A 14,603-nucleotide genomic window follows, 5' to 3' on the forward strand; every position below is an offset into this window, starting at 1 on the left:
ATGTGTTCTATTGTATAACTTTCACTTTCTGATATGTGATCTTTGATCTAATGTGAATAAAATATGGTTATATGACATTTCAAAAACATTGCATTCTTCATTCTTGCTTTCTTTACATTTCACACAGTATTTCACGTTTTTTGAATATATTTTTGTAACTACATTCTGCTAAATTGTATGACTTCATCTCCCCTGACTCTTTGTGCTTCTTAAAATTTGGGTGCCAAAAGTATCTATGGAAGATTTTGAATGTTAATCAATAAGATGAAGACAAAGAATATCAGATAAAAGCTTTACTGACGTATAAAGTATGAAGTGATATTTAGCTACTGTATAGACAAGAATGGACAAAGATGGAGGGGACAGTTTAAAACTTCATGTTCTTATAGAGGACATCCATTAAGCTCCAGATTCTCAGACAGGTCAAGTAAGTCATCACACTGTCTTCTGTTTTCCTCAGTTTGACACTCTCTATCATTCGGCCACCATTCGATCCAGGTGTCTTTCCCAATAACATAGGAATAGCTAAAAAGAAGAAAAAAAATATGCAATCTATAACTGACAAAGAAAAATAATCATTATATTATTTTCTATTAATAAATTGCTAATCTATTTCAATACCATGGTCTATCTGTATACTGCTAATTCCTTTATTGCTGACATTTTCACATGTGGCCTTGTCATATGAACAAGTATATTCACCTATAATCTAGTTACTTGGATCCTAGAACGTGCAGAAATATTGTTTTACATAAATGAGATAAAACTGTTTGATAAGTCCGATGTGTCAACTGGTATCTAATAATTCATAATCATTGTAATTTCTATACCAGTAATACTTATGTCACTTACCCCGATCGCAGTTTCCAAACGTCACCATCTACTCCCCAGATCAGGTAGTCCCGGCCTTCTTTCAGATCTAAGGCTTTGCGGCATTTTATATGGCTAATAAAATTGTTCTTTTTGTTCAAAACATTTTCTTCTGTTCCTGAGAATGGAATAAAAGATGCCAAAAAATAATAATAATAATTAATAAATAAATAAAATAAGGTGGGGTAAGGTGGTATACACTGATACTTTGGGAGCTCTGGAGTCCACTAGTGCCTATAGCTGTGATGTCAGCAATAGTGATGAATGTTGCACTGTGCTCCTTGTCGAAATGACTGTCAACTCAAGGAACCAGATGGAATAAATGTAGGGGAGTCATTGGCATCTGTTGTATGATACAGCTCTATGTATTGGCTTCTGGTATAAGTGGATATCCAATAAGTTATAGAATAAGGAAGCCCATAAAGCCATACTTATACACAGACATACACTGGAGCATCCTGGCGTCTTTGTGCTGATCATTAGTCGGAGGACCAGGAGTCGGAGCACTACAAAGCACATATTCATGGCACATATGGATAGACTATCAATATTGTAACTTGGAAACTTTCTAAAATATATCTAAAATTTGACCTAGTACAGTTTTACTTTCTATTATTGCAATGAGACAATAAGGGATTCGTCCAAAATATTCCAAGTTGTTCGGTTTTTATTGAAACTGAACAATCTGGGATTTGTCTCGGGCGAACTAAAATGACTGCTGACCCCAGAGTATAATAGGAAAAGTACTAAGATAAGGTGTAAAAATAAAGAACATTTGTACTCTCCTTCCTTCAACTCTTTCGGGACTCCTCAAGATGTCCGACAATCTCTGTCTTCCTCCTCCCTTCCTCATACACGTACTCTTCTGTGTCATCATGTGCGGGAGGTCATCGCTGAGGCCGGTGAATGCGCCCCAGTGGTGACCTGAGGACATTAAGCATCATGACGTTATTCTGCTCGGCTTGTGTATGTCACCTCTGAAGCACAATCACAGGCCTCGGCGATGTCGCTGGTTGTGTGACGTCATGGAAGTGCTCCAGGCATTGGCTTTGACGCTTTTCTAAGATGTCCAACTCCCGGAGGAGGAAGAAACAGATTGCCAGAGGGAAAGTGAGTATAAATGTTTTTAAATTTTATACACCTTCCTTGGGCTACTTTATTATACTCTGGGTTCTGAAAAGATCCTATAGTATAAGAATTTCACGACCGGTTCTATCCAAACACATTTGTATTGAACCAGGCTATTGCTTTGTCCAATCAACGGAAGAAAAAAAATCTTAAGAGGTTCGCCCATCCTTCTCTTTGCCCATCCTTATTTGCACCTGTTTTCTTCACAAAAGTATACTCTGGGTCACTTTTTTGGATACATTTACTATATGTGCACTAGATATAGGAGAACATCCCAAGATACACTTCATTTTGGGTTCAGGTGGTTAGCGTACCTGACTCATGTCATGTTGGACAAGTTCAGTAAAAAACGGAAGTGAAATTATTATACTCTAGGGTGTCTTCAGATCCCAGAGTATAATAGGTGGAGGACCAGGGAGGTGTAAAAATAAAAAGATACATCTATCTATCTATCTATCTATCTATCTATCTATCTATTTATCTCCTATCTATTTATCTCCTATCTATCTATCTATCTATCTATCTATCTATCTATCTATCTATCGCCTATCTATCTATCTATCTATCTATCTATCTATCTATCTCCTATCTATCTATCTATTTATCTATCTCCTATCTATCTATCTATCTATCTATCTATCTATCTCCTATCTATCTATCTATCTATCTATCTATCTCCTATCTATCTATCTATCTACTATCTATCTATCTATTTATCACTACATTATAACATTTGCAACTGTACGGTTGTTTTCTCCTATGTTTACCTTCTTTGATAACAAGGATTATCTTCATCACATAGACATCATATGCATCATTCTTCTGTATTTCTTCTAGGTGCGCCTTGAACACTAGAAATATAGAAAATTACATATGAAATTATATGATTCTGGAAAATTCAATAGAAATTAGCAAATTAATTCTAAATGAATTGAGTCTGAGATCCCCAAAAAAATCCTGCATTCCAACAAGTCCAAACTTTTTGAATTGTATCAGATGAATCGCTCAAAAGGGTGGCTGACTCTAAGGCAGATGTCATTACATGACCTCGAGTAACCCATCCCAGTGCAGGGACTCCTTTGTAACTGACCTACATTTAAAAAGTAGACTGATGACCTGGACCACATGGTGTAAAACAGCCGATCATAGCTTACTGCAGTTCATTGATCTAGTTTTCAAAAGTCTGTCAGTGATCTGGAGACACAGATCATTTGGTGAGCAATTGAAGGGATTCCCTAAGATTGAAAGAAGTCCCTGCACTGGAATAGGATTTTAAAAGTGATTCATCCAACATAAAACATTTGGATACTATGAGAGCTCTGGGTGTCATATACAGCTTTTGGGCTATTGGAGAGCTTTCAGACCAAATTTATATAGTCCAAAACTAATCTGATGACCAAAAGGGATGAAACAGCCCTGAAACAAATCTTGTGAGTTTCACTCATCTCTGGGTCATTTCACATTTATTCCAATAGTCTACTATAAATGGTCAACTTAAAATAGAAAAAACTAAAACGTGTACAGATTCAGTTGTAACATATGTGTTATGAGTAACATATGTGCCCCTTACCATAGTTCACTCCTGGTCCACACGCTCTATCATATCGCCATGCTGCATCTATTTGACCTTCCAGCTGTTGCTTCAAGAAACAATTCTCTAAAAGACAAAATCCATAAGAAAGCAATGTTAGAAGTTAATACTAAACCCCCAAACACTTGCAGTCAGTAGATCCAAAGCAGAGAGTGCTCTAGGACAACATCCACAATCCCCATGGATGTGCCCCATGGATAATGCCAGAGGATTTGGTACCAAAACTACAGTGATATAAGACACCAATCACAATATTAGGTTTCCACATGGCCCCATCTCCTCACTGCTTTCTCTGAGACATTACAATAAGATGGGCACTATAGTTGTACTTGTAACTTTACTTGGACTGCGAATCCCAAGGGGATCCAAGGTGAGGAGCAGAAAAGGCATCTGTGACATAATATCAATTATCCTCCTTGTTCCATTAGGAGCCTGTCTACCTCTGACGAAGCCATCTAGATCCCTATGCATCTTAATGCTGCAAATTTAACAAATGACCATTTTCAGTTATTTACAACCAAACTCTGTTGTTTGGAATAATTTGGAACAGAGGATTTAGATTTTTTTAATCTGCGAAAAAAAAATATTATCATTGGGGGTTTATCCAATAAAATTAGGTTTATCCTCGGTTGAATATTTGGAAATTTTACTGACTATCAACGGCATCAACCATTTAGGAAAACCAGAGAAGACTATAATTTGGGGTTCGGTGTAAGAAAGGGAAGCAATGGGCGCCCCGACCATGATAAGATCTAAGAGACTCCCTTTTCTGTCCCGATTTATTGGATTCGATTTTCGTGAAGAAGCAAAACTACTATACCATGACCTATTTAGTGTATCCAATGTTTGGAGACTTACCCTCGGCACACCGACATACATCACTATGACAGACCGTGCCCAATAACTTGCTCTTCTCTTCCACATGGTAGAATTTAGTGCAGCGGTTTTCTACAAAGACACGGACAGTAAAACATGAATATATTAATATGTAACACATATCAGGTCAAAATGCAAAAAACTTTGGTCATGAAAAAGCTCACCTGCACAGATTTCTTAGGGAGGTGCACGATCCGCTGCCTTTGGGACTCCAAGACCAGGATAATGTATATACCAATTTCAGGTTATAGATGGATCTGCGACACTCCTCTTCATTAATAAAACTTTTACTTTATTCCATTATCCAAGACAATACAAAAACTCCATGTAAAAGGTAGAAAAAACAAAAAATACAAAAAGACGCAATAAAAACCGCTGTCAGTGAAGCATAGCTGACGCGTTTCAAGACCGTCTAGGTCTCTTATTCATAGCTGTTTAAGGACCTTAAACAGCTATGAATAAGAGACCTAGACGGTCTTGAAACGCGTCAGCTATGCTTCACTGACAGCGGTTTTTATTGCGTCTTTTTGTATTTTTTGTTTTTTCTACCTTTTACATGGAGTTTTTGTATTGTCTTGGATAATGGAATAAAGTAAAAGTTTTATTAATGAAGAGGAGTGTCGCAGATCCATCTATAACCTGAAATTGACATATCAGGTCAGTAGAAAAATCCTCATTGTTACCTACCGGGGGCGTAATACTCATACACAGTGACAGATCCAGGCTGGATGAGACCAACTCTATAGATCTGGCGGACATTGAATCTGATGCATTCATCTTGTTTGTGTGAGATCTGTCCAAGGTAAGAAAATAAAAGATATTAGATTATTTTTCTCTTTTTATTCAAAGTCATGTTACTAATAAGAATAATAGCTAAATAAAACGTAATCACTTCTATTGATACACACTTAAAATGGATACCTATCCCAGGTGTCTAAAAACACATTTCAGGGCGGGTTCACTCCTGCGCCCGGTCTCCGCTTTGTGGGTTTCCGTCTTCTGACCGAGAAGCTGTAGGGCTTCTTAAAGGGATTCTACCATTAAAACACATTTTTTTCTCGTTGATACATAGGAATAGCCTTAAGAAAGGCCATTCTTCTCCTACCTTTAGATGTCTTCTCCGCACCGCCGTTCCATAGAAATCCCGGTTTTCGTCGGTAGCAAAATGAGTTCTCATGCCGCACTGGGGGTGGGCCCCAGCACTCAAACAGCAATGGTGGCATCCCCAATGCTGCGAGAGAACTCTCCAGCGACGCCTCCGTCTTCTTCAGGAACATCCTCTTCACGCGTCTTCTTCCAGAGCTAGGGGTTAAACTTGTAGGCCTCGGGCAGAGCCGACTGCACATGCCCACAGCCACCAGAAAAATGGACACTTACACAGTAAGTAAGCGGCCATTTTCTTGTGGCCTGTGAACATGCTGAGTCAGCTCTGCCCGAGGCCTACAAGTTTGACCGCCAGCACCGGAAGAAGACGCGATATATATCCAGGGATTTTTATCCATTTTTAGTGTATATCAATAAAAGTTCTTACGTTGTATTTAGCCAATATTCTTCTGTGGATACTCGTATAGATCTATTGACATCTCCCCTGTGACTTAACAATTGATTCTTCTTACTAATAAAAGTGACAGTATACCGTAATTGTAAGAATACACAAAATGCCATAAAACATCTTGCTAAGGGCTGTAAGTTTTTGTAAAGAAGATGAACATCCTTAGATATCATGGTAACGTGATGCAATATATATATGATTCTCCATAGCTAAGCGTACAACCAAGTATTGAAACCAGTGGTGTAACTAGGAATGGCAGGGCCCCGTGGCGAACTTTTGACATGGCCCCCCCCCAATCGACACCGAAGACCTCGACCAACCCCCTCCTCCGCACTCTATTATGCCCCATAGTGACCCCTGCACACAGTATCATCCCCAATAGTGGCCCCTGCACACAGTATTATGTCCCATAGTGGCCCCTGCACACAGTATTATGTCCCATAGTGGCCCCTGCACACAGTATTATGTCCCATAGTGGCCCCTGCACACAGTATTATGCCCCATAGTGGCCCCATCACCCAGTATTATGCCCCATAGTGGCCCCTGCACACAGTATTATGTCCCATAGTGGCCCCTGCACACAGTATTATGTCCCATAGTGGCCCCTGCACACAGTATTATGTCCCATAGTGGCCCCTGCACACAGTATTATGCCCCATAGTGGCCCCTGCACACAGTATTATGTCCCATAGTGGCCCCTGCACACAGTATTATGCCCCATAGTGGCCCCTGCACACAGTATTATGTCCCATAGTGGCCCCTGCACACAGTATTATGCCCCATAGTGGCCCCTGCACACAGTATTATGTCCCATAGTGGCCCCTGCACACAGTATTATGTCCCATAGTGGCCCCTGCACACAGTATAATGTTACATAGTGGCCCCTGCACACAGTATTATGCCCCATAGTGGCCCCTGCACACAGTATTATGTCCCATAGTGGCCCCTGCACACAGTATTATACCCCATAGTGGCCCCTGCACACAGTATTATCCCCCATAGTGGCCCCTGCACACAGTATTATCCCCCATAGTGGCCCCTGCACACAGTATTATCCCCCATAATGGCCCCTGCACACAGTATTATCCCCCATAGTGGCCCCTGCACACAGTATTATCCCCCATAGTGGCCCCTGCACACAGTATTATAGCCCATAGTGGCCCCTGCACACAGTATTATTCCCCATAGTGGCCCCAGTACACAGTATTATGCCCCATAGTGGCCCCTGCACACAGTATTATCCCCCATAGTGGCCCCTGCACACAGTATTATCCCCCATAGTGGCCCCTGCACACAGTATTATCCCCCATAGTGGCCCCTGCACACAGTATTATGTCCCATAGTGACCCCTGCACACAGTATTATGCCCCCATAGTGGCCCCTGCACACAGTATTATAGCCCATAGTGGCCCCTGCACACATTATAATGTCCTATAGTGGCCCCTGCACACAGTATTATGTCCCATAGTGACCCCTGCACACAGTATTATGCCCCCATAGTGGCCCCTGCACACAGTATTATAGCCCATAGTGGCCCCTGCACACATTATAATGTCCTATAGTGTCCCCTGCACACAGTATTATCCCCCATAGTGGCCCCTGCACACATTATAATGTCCTATAGTGTCCCCTGCACACAGTATTATGCCCCCATAGTGGCCCCTGCACACAGTATTATAGCCCATAGTGGCCCCTGCACACATTATAATGTCCTATAGTGACCCCTGCACACAGTATTATGTCCTACTAGCTGGTACCCACGACTTCGTCTGCAGTGATTGTAGAAGTGGGTATATACAGGCGCGGGTAAGGTTTTCGTACTGTGTATAAGGTATGGGATATAAAATGTAACTGTATCTTGTTGTTGCTGTAATTCTGAGAGCACATGAGACTTTTGTGTTGAATGTAATTTGTATTTCAGCCGCTATACGGTGTTGGTATAAACTGTACATAGTGTCTTTGGGACAGAGGTATTTCAGGTTAATATACTTTGATATACGACATTGTATGAGTTGTTATTTTGCGCCAGTACATGTAAGTTTTGGGTACAGGATACTCTTGAGCAAGCAACATAAAGTCTGGCCCTGTGCATGACAGTTTAGTAACTCCATGCGCCTCTTATTAATAGCAATTAATCCCATCATGTCCCTCACATTAACCCCTGGGTAAGAGTTACTGATAGAGATGAGCGAGTACTGTTGGGATCAGCCGATCCGAACAGCACGCTCGCATAGAAATGAATGGACGTAGCCGGCACACGGGGGGTTAAGAGCGCCGGCTACATCCAAGCGGAAGTACCAGGTGCATCCATTCATTTCTATGGAGCGTGCTGTTTGGATCAGCTGATCCCAACAGTACTCGCTCATCTCTAGTTACTGATATTTGAGAGAGTGAGGCACACAGGGGTTAATATGAGGGACATGATGGGGTTTATTCCTATTAATGTGAGGCACATGGAGTTACTAACACTAAACTAATAACCCCAAATGCCTGACATTAATGAGAATAGGAAGTAAAGGAAGGGACCTGTGTGTTTCTTACTTTCAGTTTGCTAGCAGCTTCGGCAGGAGCTATCACTATAGCAGGCAGAGACTTGAGCGATTAAGCTCCACCCCCTGGGTTTCCTGCACCCCTCGCAAAGGGGAGATGTCTTATGACTTAGCTATAGCAGAGCACTGAAGAGACTCGGACTTCATTTAACTCTTGCAGGTCCTGTGCTGCTGGCGTGCCAGTGAAATATGGCAGGAGTGCCACTCTTGGCACGTGTGCCAGGGGTTGCTGACCTCTGCTGTAGGGGTAATATGAATTTTGTGGCTTGCTATGGTCCAAAGTGTGTGAGATTGCAGAGATAGTGATGTGAGTTTGGGTTTTGTGGGGGTCCTGGGAAAAACGTATGTGCGCTATTGTGACAAAAAGTAGCCTATTGTTGGGGCCACACGGTGGCTCAGTGGTTAGCACTGCAGCCTTGCAGCGCTGGAGTCCTGGTGTTCAAATCCCGCCATGGGCAAAAAACCATCTGCAAGGAGTTTGTATGTTCTCCCCGTGTTTGCATGGATTTCCATCCCATATTCCAAAAAAAGACACTGATAGGGAAAAATGTACATTGTGTGCTCTGTGTGGGGCTCACAATCTACATTTAAAAAAAATAAAATAAAATAAAGTAGCCTATTGCGCAATCGAGTGTAGTGACTATGTTTGTGGAAAATTTCAGCCAAATCGGTGGAGCGGTTTTTGCGTGATTGACCGCCAAACATCCGAACATCCAAAGTCACAAACCCACAAACTCACAAACATTTCACATTTATAATATTAATAGGATAGTGGCCCCTGCACACAGTATTATGCCCCATAGTGGCCCCTGCACACAGTATTATGTCCCATAGTGGACACCCATAAATAATTATTATTATACTTTTCAGACCCCAGAGTATAATAATCGGAGACCCAGGGGAATAAAAACATAAAAAATTACTGTTTCTAACCTGTCCCCTGACTCCTACGCTGTCTTCTCCGCTGTCGTCCTTGTTCTGACGTCGGATGTCACATGACCTGGGAAGCAGGCCGGGTTCATGTGACGTCAGACAAGAAGGAAGGAGGCCTGGCAGGATCATGGAGAGGTAAGTTACTGTGTTTATTACGTTCCCTTACCTCTCCCGGTCCGCCGATCATTATACTCGGGGGTCTGCAAAGACCCCCCGAGTATAATGATAGCAGCAGTAGCGACTGTCACCGGGCCCCTAATGTCCCGGGCCCCGTGGCAGCTGCCTCCGCTGCTATGGCGATAGTTACTCCCCTGATTGAAACCATCATTTACATTGTGAAGAATGTATATAAATGTCACATATCTATTATTGATGTATATGGTTATCCTCACACCTGAGAGTAGCTGATACGCCATACCTTATCCAGGTAGATGACGAGTGAATTCTTTTCACCACCTTCCCTGTTAATCTCATACTTGGAGATATATTTGTCCGCTCCTCTGTTCAGCTGTGAGTAAGAAGAACATGAATCATATCTCATCCATAAAGACAATACAATGTCATGTGAGAAATATATTAACTAATGAATCTCACCTTATTGAGACTTTCAATATCGGGGATAAATCCGGTCATCATAGAGATCTCCAAGATAGGCATGGTGGCATCATTGCCTTTAAGATACCTATAGAAATAATTATGGTAGACTGATAGCAGGTCACAACAACATCTAGGGGATCAGTAGAGATGGACACGGATTATTTCACAAATATATGTAAAGCTCACCTTCCAGTTTCGAACCCAAAGTACTATCATGTCCTCGCTCTATCTGAAACTAAATCTCTCTAAGACTGAACTACTACTGTTTCCACCATCTAATAGATCTGTCCCTGATATATCCATTGCAGTCTCAGGCCTTACTATAACTCCTAGGCAGCAGGCCCGCTGCCTCGGGGTCATGTTTGACGCAGACCTTTCCTTCACCCCTCATATTGAATCACTCGCACGTTCATGTCACCTCCACCTCAAAAATATCTCCAGAATACATCCTTTCCTTACCAGAGATACACTAAAGACACTTATTGTCTCTCTGATTCATTCTCGCCTTGACTACTGTAACTCCTTACTAATCGGTCTTCCCCTCACTAAACTCTCCCCTCTACAATCTATTCTGAATGCAGCGGCCAGGCTCATCTATCAGGCTAGACGCTACAGCGATGCCTCTGGTCTGTGCCAGTCGCTACATTGGCTGCCTATTCAATATAGAATAAAATACTTACCTCCTCTATTATCAGAACCTCCCACGCTCGTATACAAGACTTATCCCGAGCTGCACCACTTCTCTGGAATGCTCTACCCCGGACAATCAGATTAACTCCCAATTTCTACAGTTTCAAACGCAAACTAAAGACACATCTTATCAGACAGGCCTATCACAATTCCTAATGCAAACCCTTCTTGATGCCTTTTCAGCCTAACATATTTGTCCATGCTCTATCCACATGTTAAAGGACACTACTAGTGACGGCCCATAAAGCTTTGTTTGTGTAATGGCTGCAACCTCTATTACAAAATTGTCTGAACACTGTATAAGCAATGCCGCCCCCCCTACCTCTTGTCATCCTCTCTACCTTATAGATTGTAAGCTCTTTTGAGCAGGGCCCTCAGTCCCATTGTGTGAAATGACGTTCTTTGTTTTGTATCTGTCTGTATCTGAACCCTACAAATTGTACAGCGCTGCGGAATATGTTGGCGCTATATAAATAAAATTTATTATTATTATTATTATTATTATTAGGGCTATTTCACACGTGAACTGCCCGCGCGGGTTTTGTCACCGAGAGAGACGCGGCGAGCCGCATGTTTATTAGTAGAGATGAGCGAACAGTAAAATGTTCGATATTCGTTTCGAATACCCCCTCAATATTCGACTATTCGATTGAATATCGAACCCCATTATAGTCTATGGGAGAAAATGTTTCGCTACAGGGGATCCCACCATTCGACTCAGGAGAGTCACCAAGTCCGCTATCACACCCCAGAAATTATGTCAACACCCTGGAATGCAACTGGGACAGCAGGGGAATCATGTCTGGGGGCATCAAGTACCTGTAAGGATTGGAGTCAGGGTCAGGCGGTGCGAGATGACACAGCTGGGAAAGCAACACTGTGCAACTAATGACAAAAGGGGTCGTAGGCCCTGAGGCTATAACTATGCTGTAATATCTGAGATGAGGCAGACCAATGCACTTCCTAACTGAAGTACGCCTGCCACGACTACTACGCTACTGTCCAGGCAGCTAGGGTGAAGGAAGAGGAAGCCCTGAAAGTGCTAGGGGCTGGAGTACGGGGTTCACACCTAAGCAGAAAGCACAGTGTAAATGCAATGCAAAACAAAAGACTACATAGCATGGAACCAGGGAGCACAACAAGTCCCAGCGAAACACAATAGAGGAGGCGAGGTCAGACAAGCAATGGGTGAAACCAGGATATCAGAATAAAGTACAAAATCTGGAGACAAAGAAAAGTCAATTACAAGCCGGGTATACTATAACTAAGGCACAGAACAGACAGGATATCTGACAGAGCAGGAGACCAGGAAACACTAAGTGAATGGCTGGCAAGGATCCATGCCTGGGTGGGGTATAAATAGCAGCAGAGAAAAACATACCCAAAACACCTGTGATGGCTAAAGGCATAGGGCACTGAGAGTAAGGAAAGATTAACCCTTAATCACCTAAGCGCAACCAACAGAACTCTTAACATGTCTCCAGGGGAGGCGCCACGCAGCAAGGAGACCGTGGCGACTCCGTGTCCTGACATTACCTTTATTATGTCGGGATCCCTGTCAGCTTGTGATATGCCGGAGCTGACTATTTCCCATAGGAATGCATTGACCAACATTGATTGGCCAGTGTACAGCATTTGGCCAATCAACGCTGGTTCTGCCTGAGGAGGAGGCGGCGTCTAAAATCGGTCCACAGCAGTTTCCATTCTGGTCCGATTTTAGACACCGCCTCCTCCGGCAGAACCAGCGTTGACTGGCCGAATGCTATACACTGGCCAATCAACGCTGGTCAATGCATTCCTATGGGAAAAAGTCAGGTCGCGCATATCGCAAGCTGACAGGGATCCCGACTAGATAGAGCCCCAAAGAGCTGGGTGAGTGACATTCCCCCCTAAATAAAGGTAATCTCTAGCTAACCCTGCCTGTACATCTGTCCCTGTCTCACAGTCACATAGTTCACAGTCCCAAATTAATTGAATGTTAAATCCACCATTTGTCTAAATTGGAGGTCACCTGATTTTGGCAGCCAATGGGTTTTTTCACTTTATTTCACTGCCTCCATTGTCGTAGTTCCTGTCCCACCTCCCCAGCGCAGTTATTGGTGCAAAAAACATGCCAGGGAAGGTGGGAGGGGATACAAATTTTTACTGTGTTTGCCTCGTAGTGATCGATTGGAATCGAACACCTCGAACGGCCTGATATTCAATCGAATATGTATTTGATCGAACGGTGTTCGCTCATCTCTATTTATTATACCTCCCCTGGTCCTGATTCATGGGTGAAGAACCATAAAACTTTAGAATTTGGCCATTCACAAAAATTTTTGAAAACGTGTAACAGGCTCATCTAGTTACAAACCAGCTCATTCATCTCTAGAGATAACTTATACCATGTTTCCCCAAAAATAAGACAGTATCTTAAATTAAATTGTCGTCATAAATATAGGACCTGTCTTATTTTCGGGGGACGTCTTATGACAATCGGCATTCATGCCAGCACTTCCATAGAGGAGCGCCGGCATGACTGCCGGTTGTAGGTAGTTTAGGGGGGGGAGGTATCCTACTTACCTTTCCCATCTTCATAGCAGCGCTGGTGCTGCTGTTCGTCCCAGCACTGGTGGGCGGGGCTTAGCGAGGCCTCCGTCAGTTGCGCTGGAGAGCCTCACTTTACTGGCATTGCAGCCGTCTGGATGCTGTGCTCTGTGCTCCGTGTGGACAGTAAAGGCGGCTGCTGCCTCTGCCTCCGGGATGAGCTGGGAGAGCAGGGACAGTGGATACCACAGCAGAGGCAGCAGCCGGCTTTCCTGTGCACACAGAGCACATTGCACAGTGGCTGCAATGATTTTTGGGCATGGCTTATTTTCAGGGGGTGCCTTATATTAGGCAATTCAACAGAAACCCCCCCCCCCCATGCCTTACTTTTGGGGGGTGTCCTACTTTCAGGGAAACACTGTAGATACTTAATGTTACCATACTGAACTATTGCTAAAAAAAAAAAGTCATCCTGCACTACTAACTACTAGAGATGAGCGAACAGTGTTCTATCGAACTCATGTTCGATCGGATATTAGGCTGTTCGGCATGTTCGAATCGAATCGAACACCGCGTGGTAAAGTGCGCCATTACTCGATTCCCCTCCCACCTTCCCTGGCGCCTTTTTTGCTCCAATAACAGCGCAGGGTAGGTGGGACAGGAACTACGACACCGGTGACGTTGAAAAAAGTAGGCAAAACCCATTGGCTGCCGAAAACATGTGACCCCTAATTTAAAAGAACAGCGACGCCCAGCTTCGCGTCATTCTGAGCTTGCAATTCACCGAGGACGGAGGTTTCCGTCCAGCTAGCTAGGGCTTAGATTCTGGGTAGGCAGGGACAGGCTAGGATAGGAAGGAGAAGACAACCAACAGCTCTTGTAAGAGCTAAATTCCAGGGAGAAGCTTGTCAGTGTAACGTGGCACTGACGGGCTCAATCGCCGCAACCCAGCTTTCCCAGGATCCTGAATGGAATACACTGTCAGTGTATTCCCGTATACCCGATATATACCCCGATACCCGTTCCAACGGTGTGCCCCCCCACCTTCACCCCAGAAATACCCTTCAAGTCCCCTAGCAATAGAATTGGGGCTATATACACCCACAATTTTTACTACTGGTATACAGTGCCATTGTCTGACTGGGAATTCAAAGAATATATTGGGAATACAAATACCCTCATTTCTTGCTACTGCCATATAGTGCCAGTTTCTGACTTGGAATTCAAAGAATATATTGGGGTTACGTGCACCCACAATTTTTACTACTGGTATACAGTGCCATTGTCT

The 14,603-nt window shown here is 43.2% G+C and overlaps 1 protein-coding gene across 1 annotated transcript in view; it reads right to left on the reverse strand.

Annotated features, from left to right (window-relative positions):
• Window positions 1–280: 280 nt before the first annotated feature.
• LOC142202397 (complement C3-like) overlaps window positions 281–14,603 on the reverse strand; it is a 68,234-nt gene continuing 53,911 nt past the window's right edge. The window contains 8 exon segments of the mRNA XM_075272492.1: window positions 281–525; window positions 853–988; window positions 2,766–2,849; window positions 3,569–3,655; window positions 4,448–4,537; window positions 5,153–5,258; window positions 9,918–10,007; window positions 10,094–10,181. Coding sequence (XP_075128593.1) covers window positions 384–525; window positions 853–988; window positions 2,766–2,849; window positions 3,569–3,655; window positions 4,448–4,537; window positions 5,153–5,258; window positions 9,918–10,007; window positions 10,094–10,181 — 823 coding nt within the window. The 3' untranslated portion in view covers window positions 281–383.

The sequence above is a fragment of the Leptodactylus fuscus genome, chromosome 5 (assembly GCF_031893055.1).
Source record: "Leptodactylus fuscus isolate aLepFus1 chromosome 5, aLepFus1.hap2, whole genome shotgun sequence".
NCBI lineage: Eukaryota > Metazoa > Chordata > Amphibia > Anura > Leptodactylidae > Leptodactylus > Leptodactylus fuscus.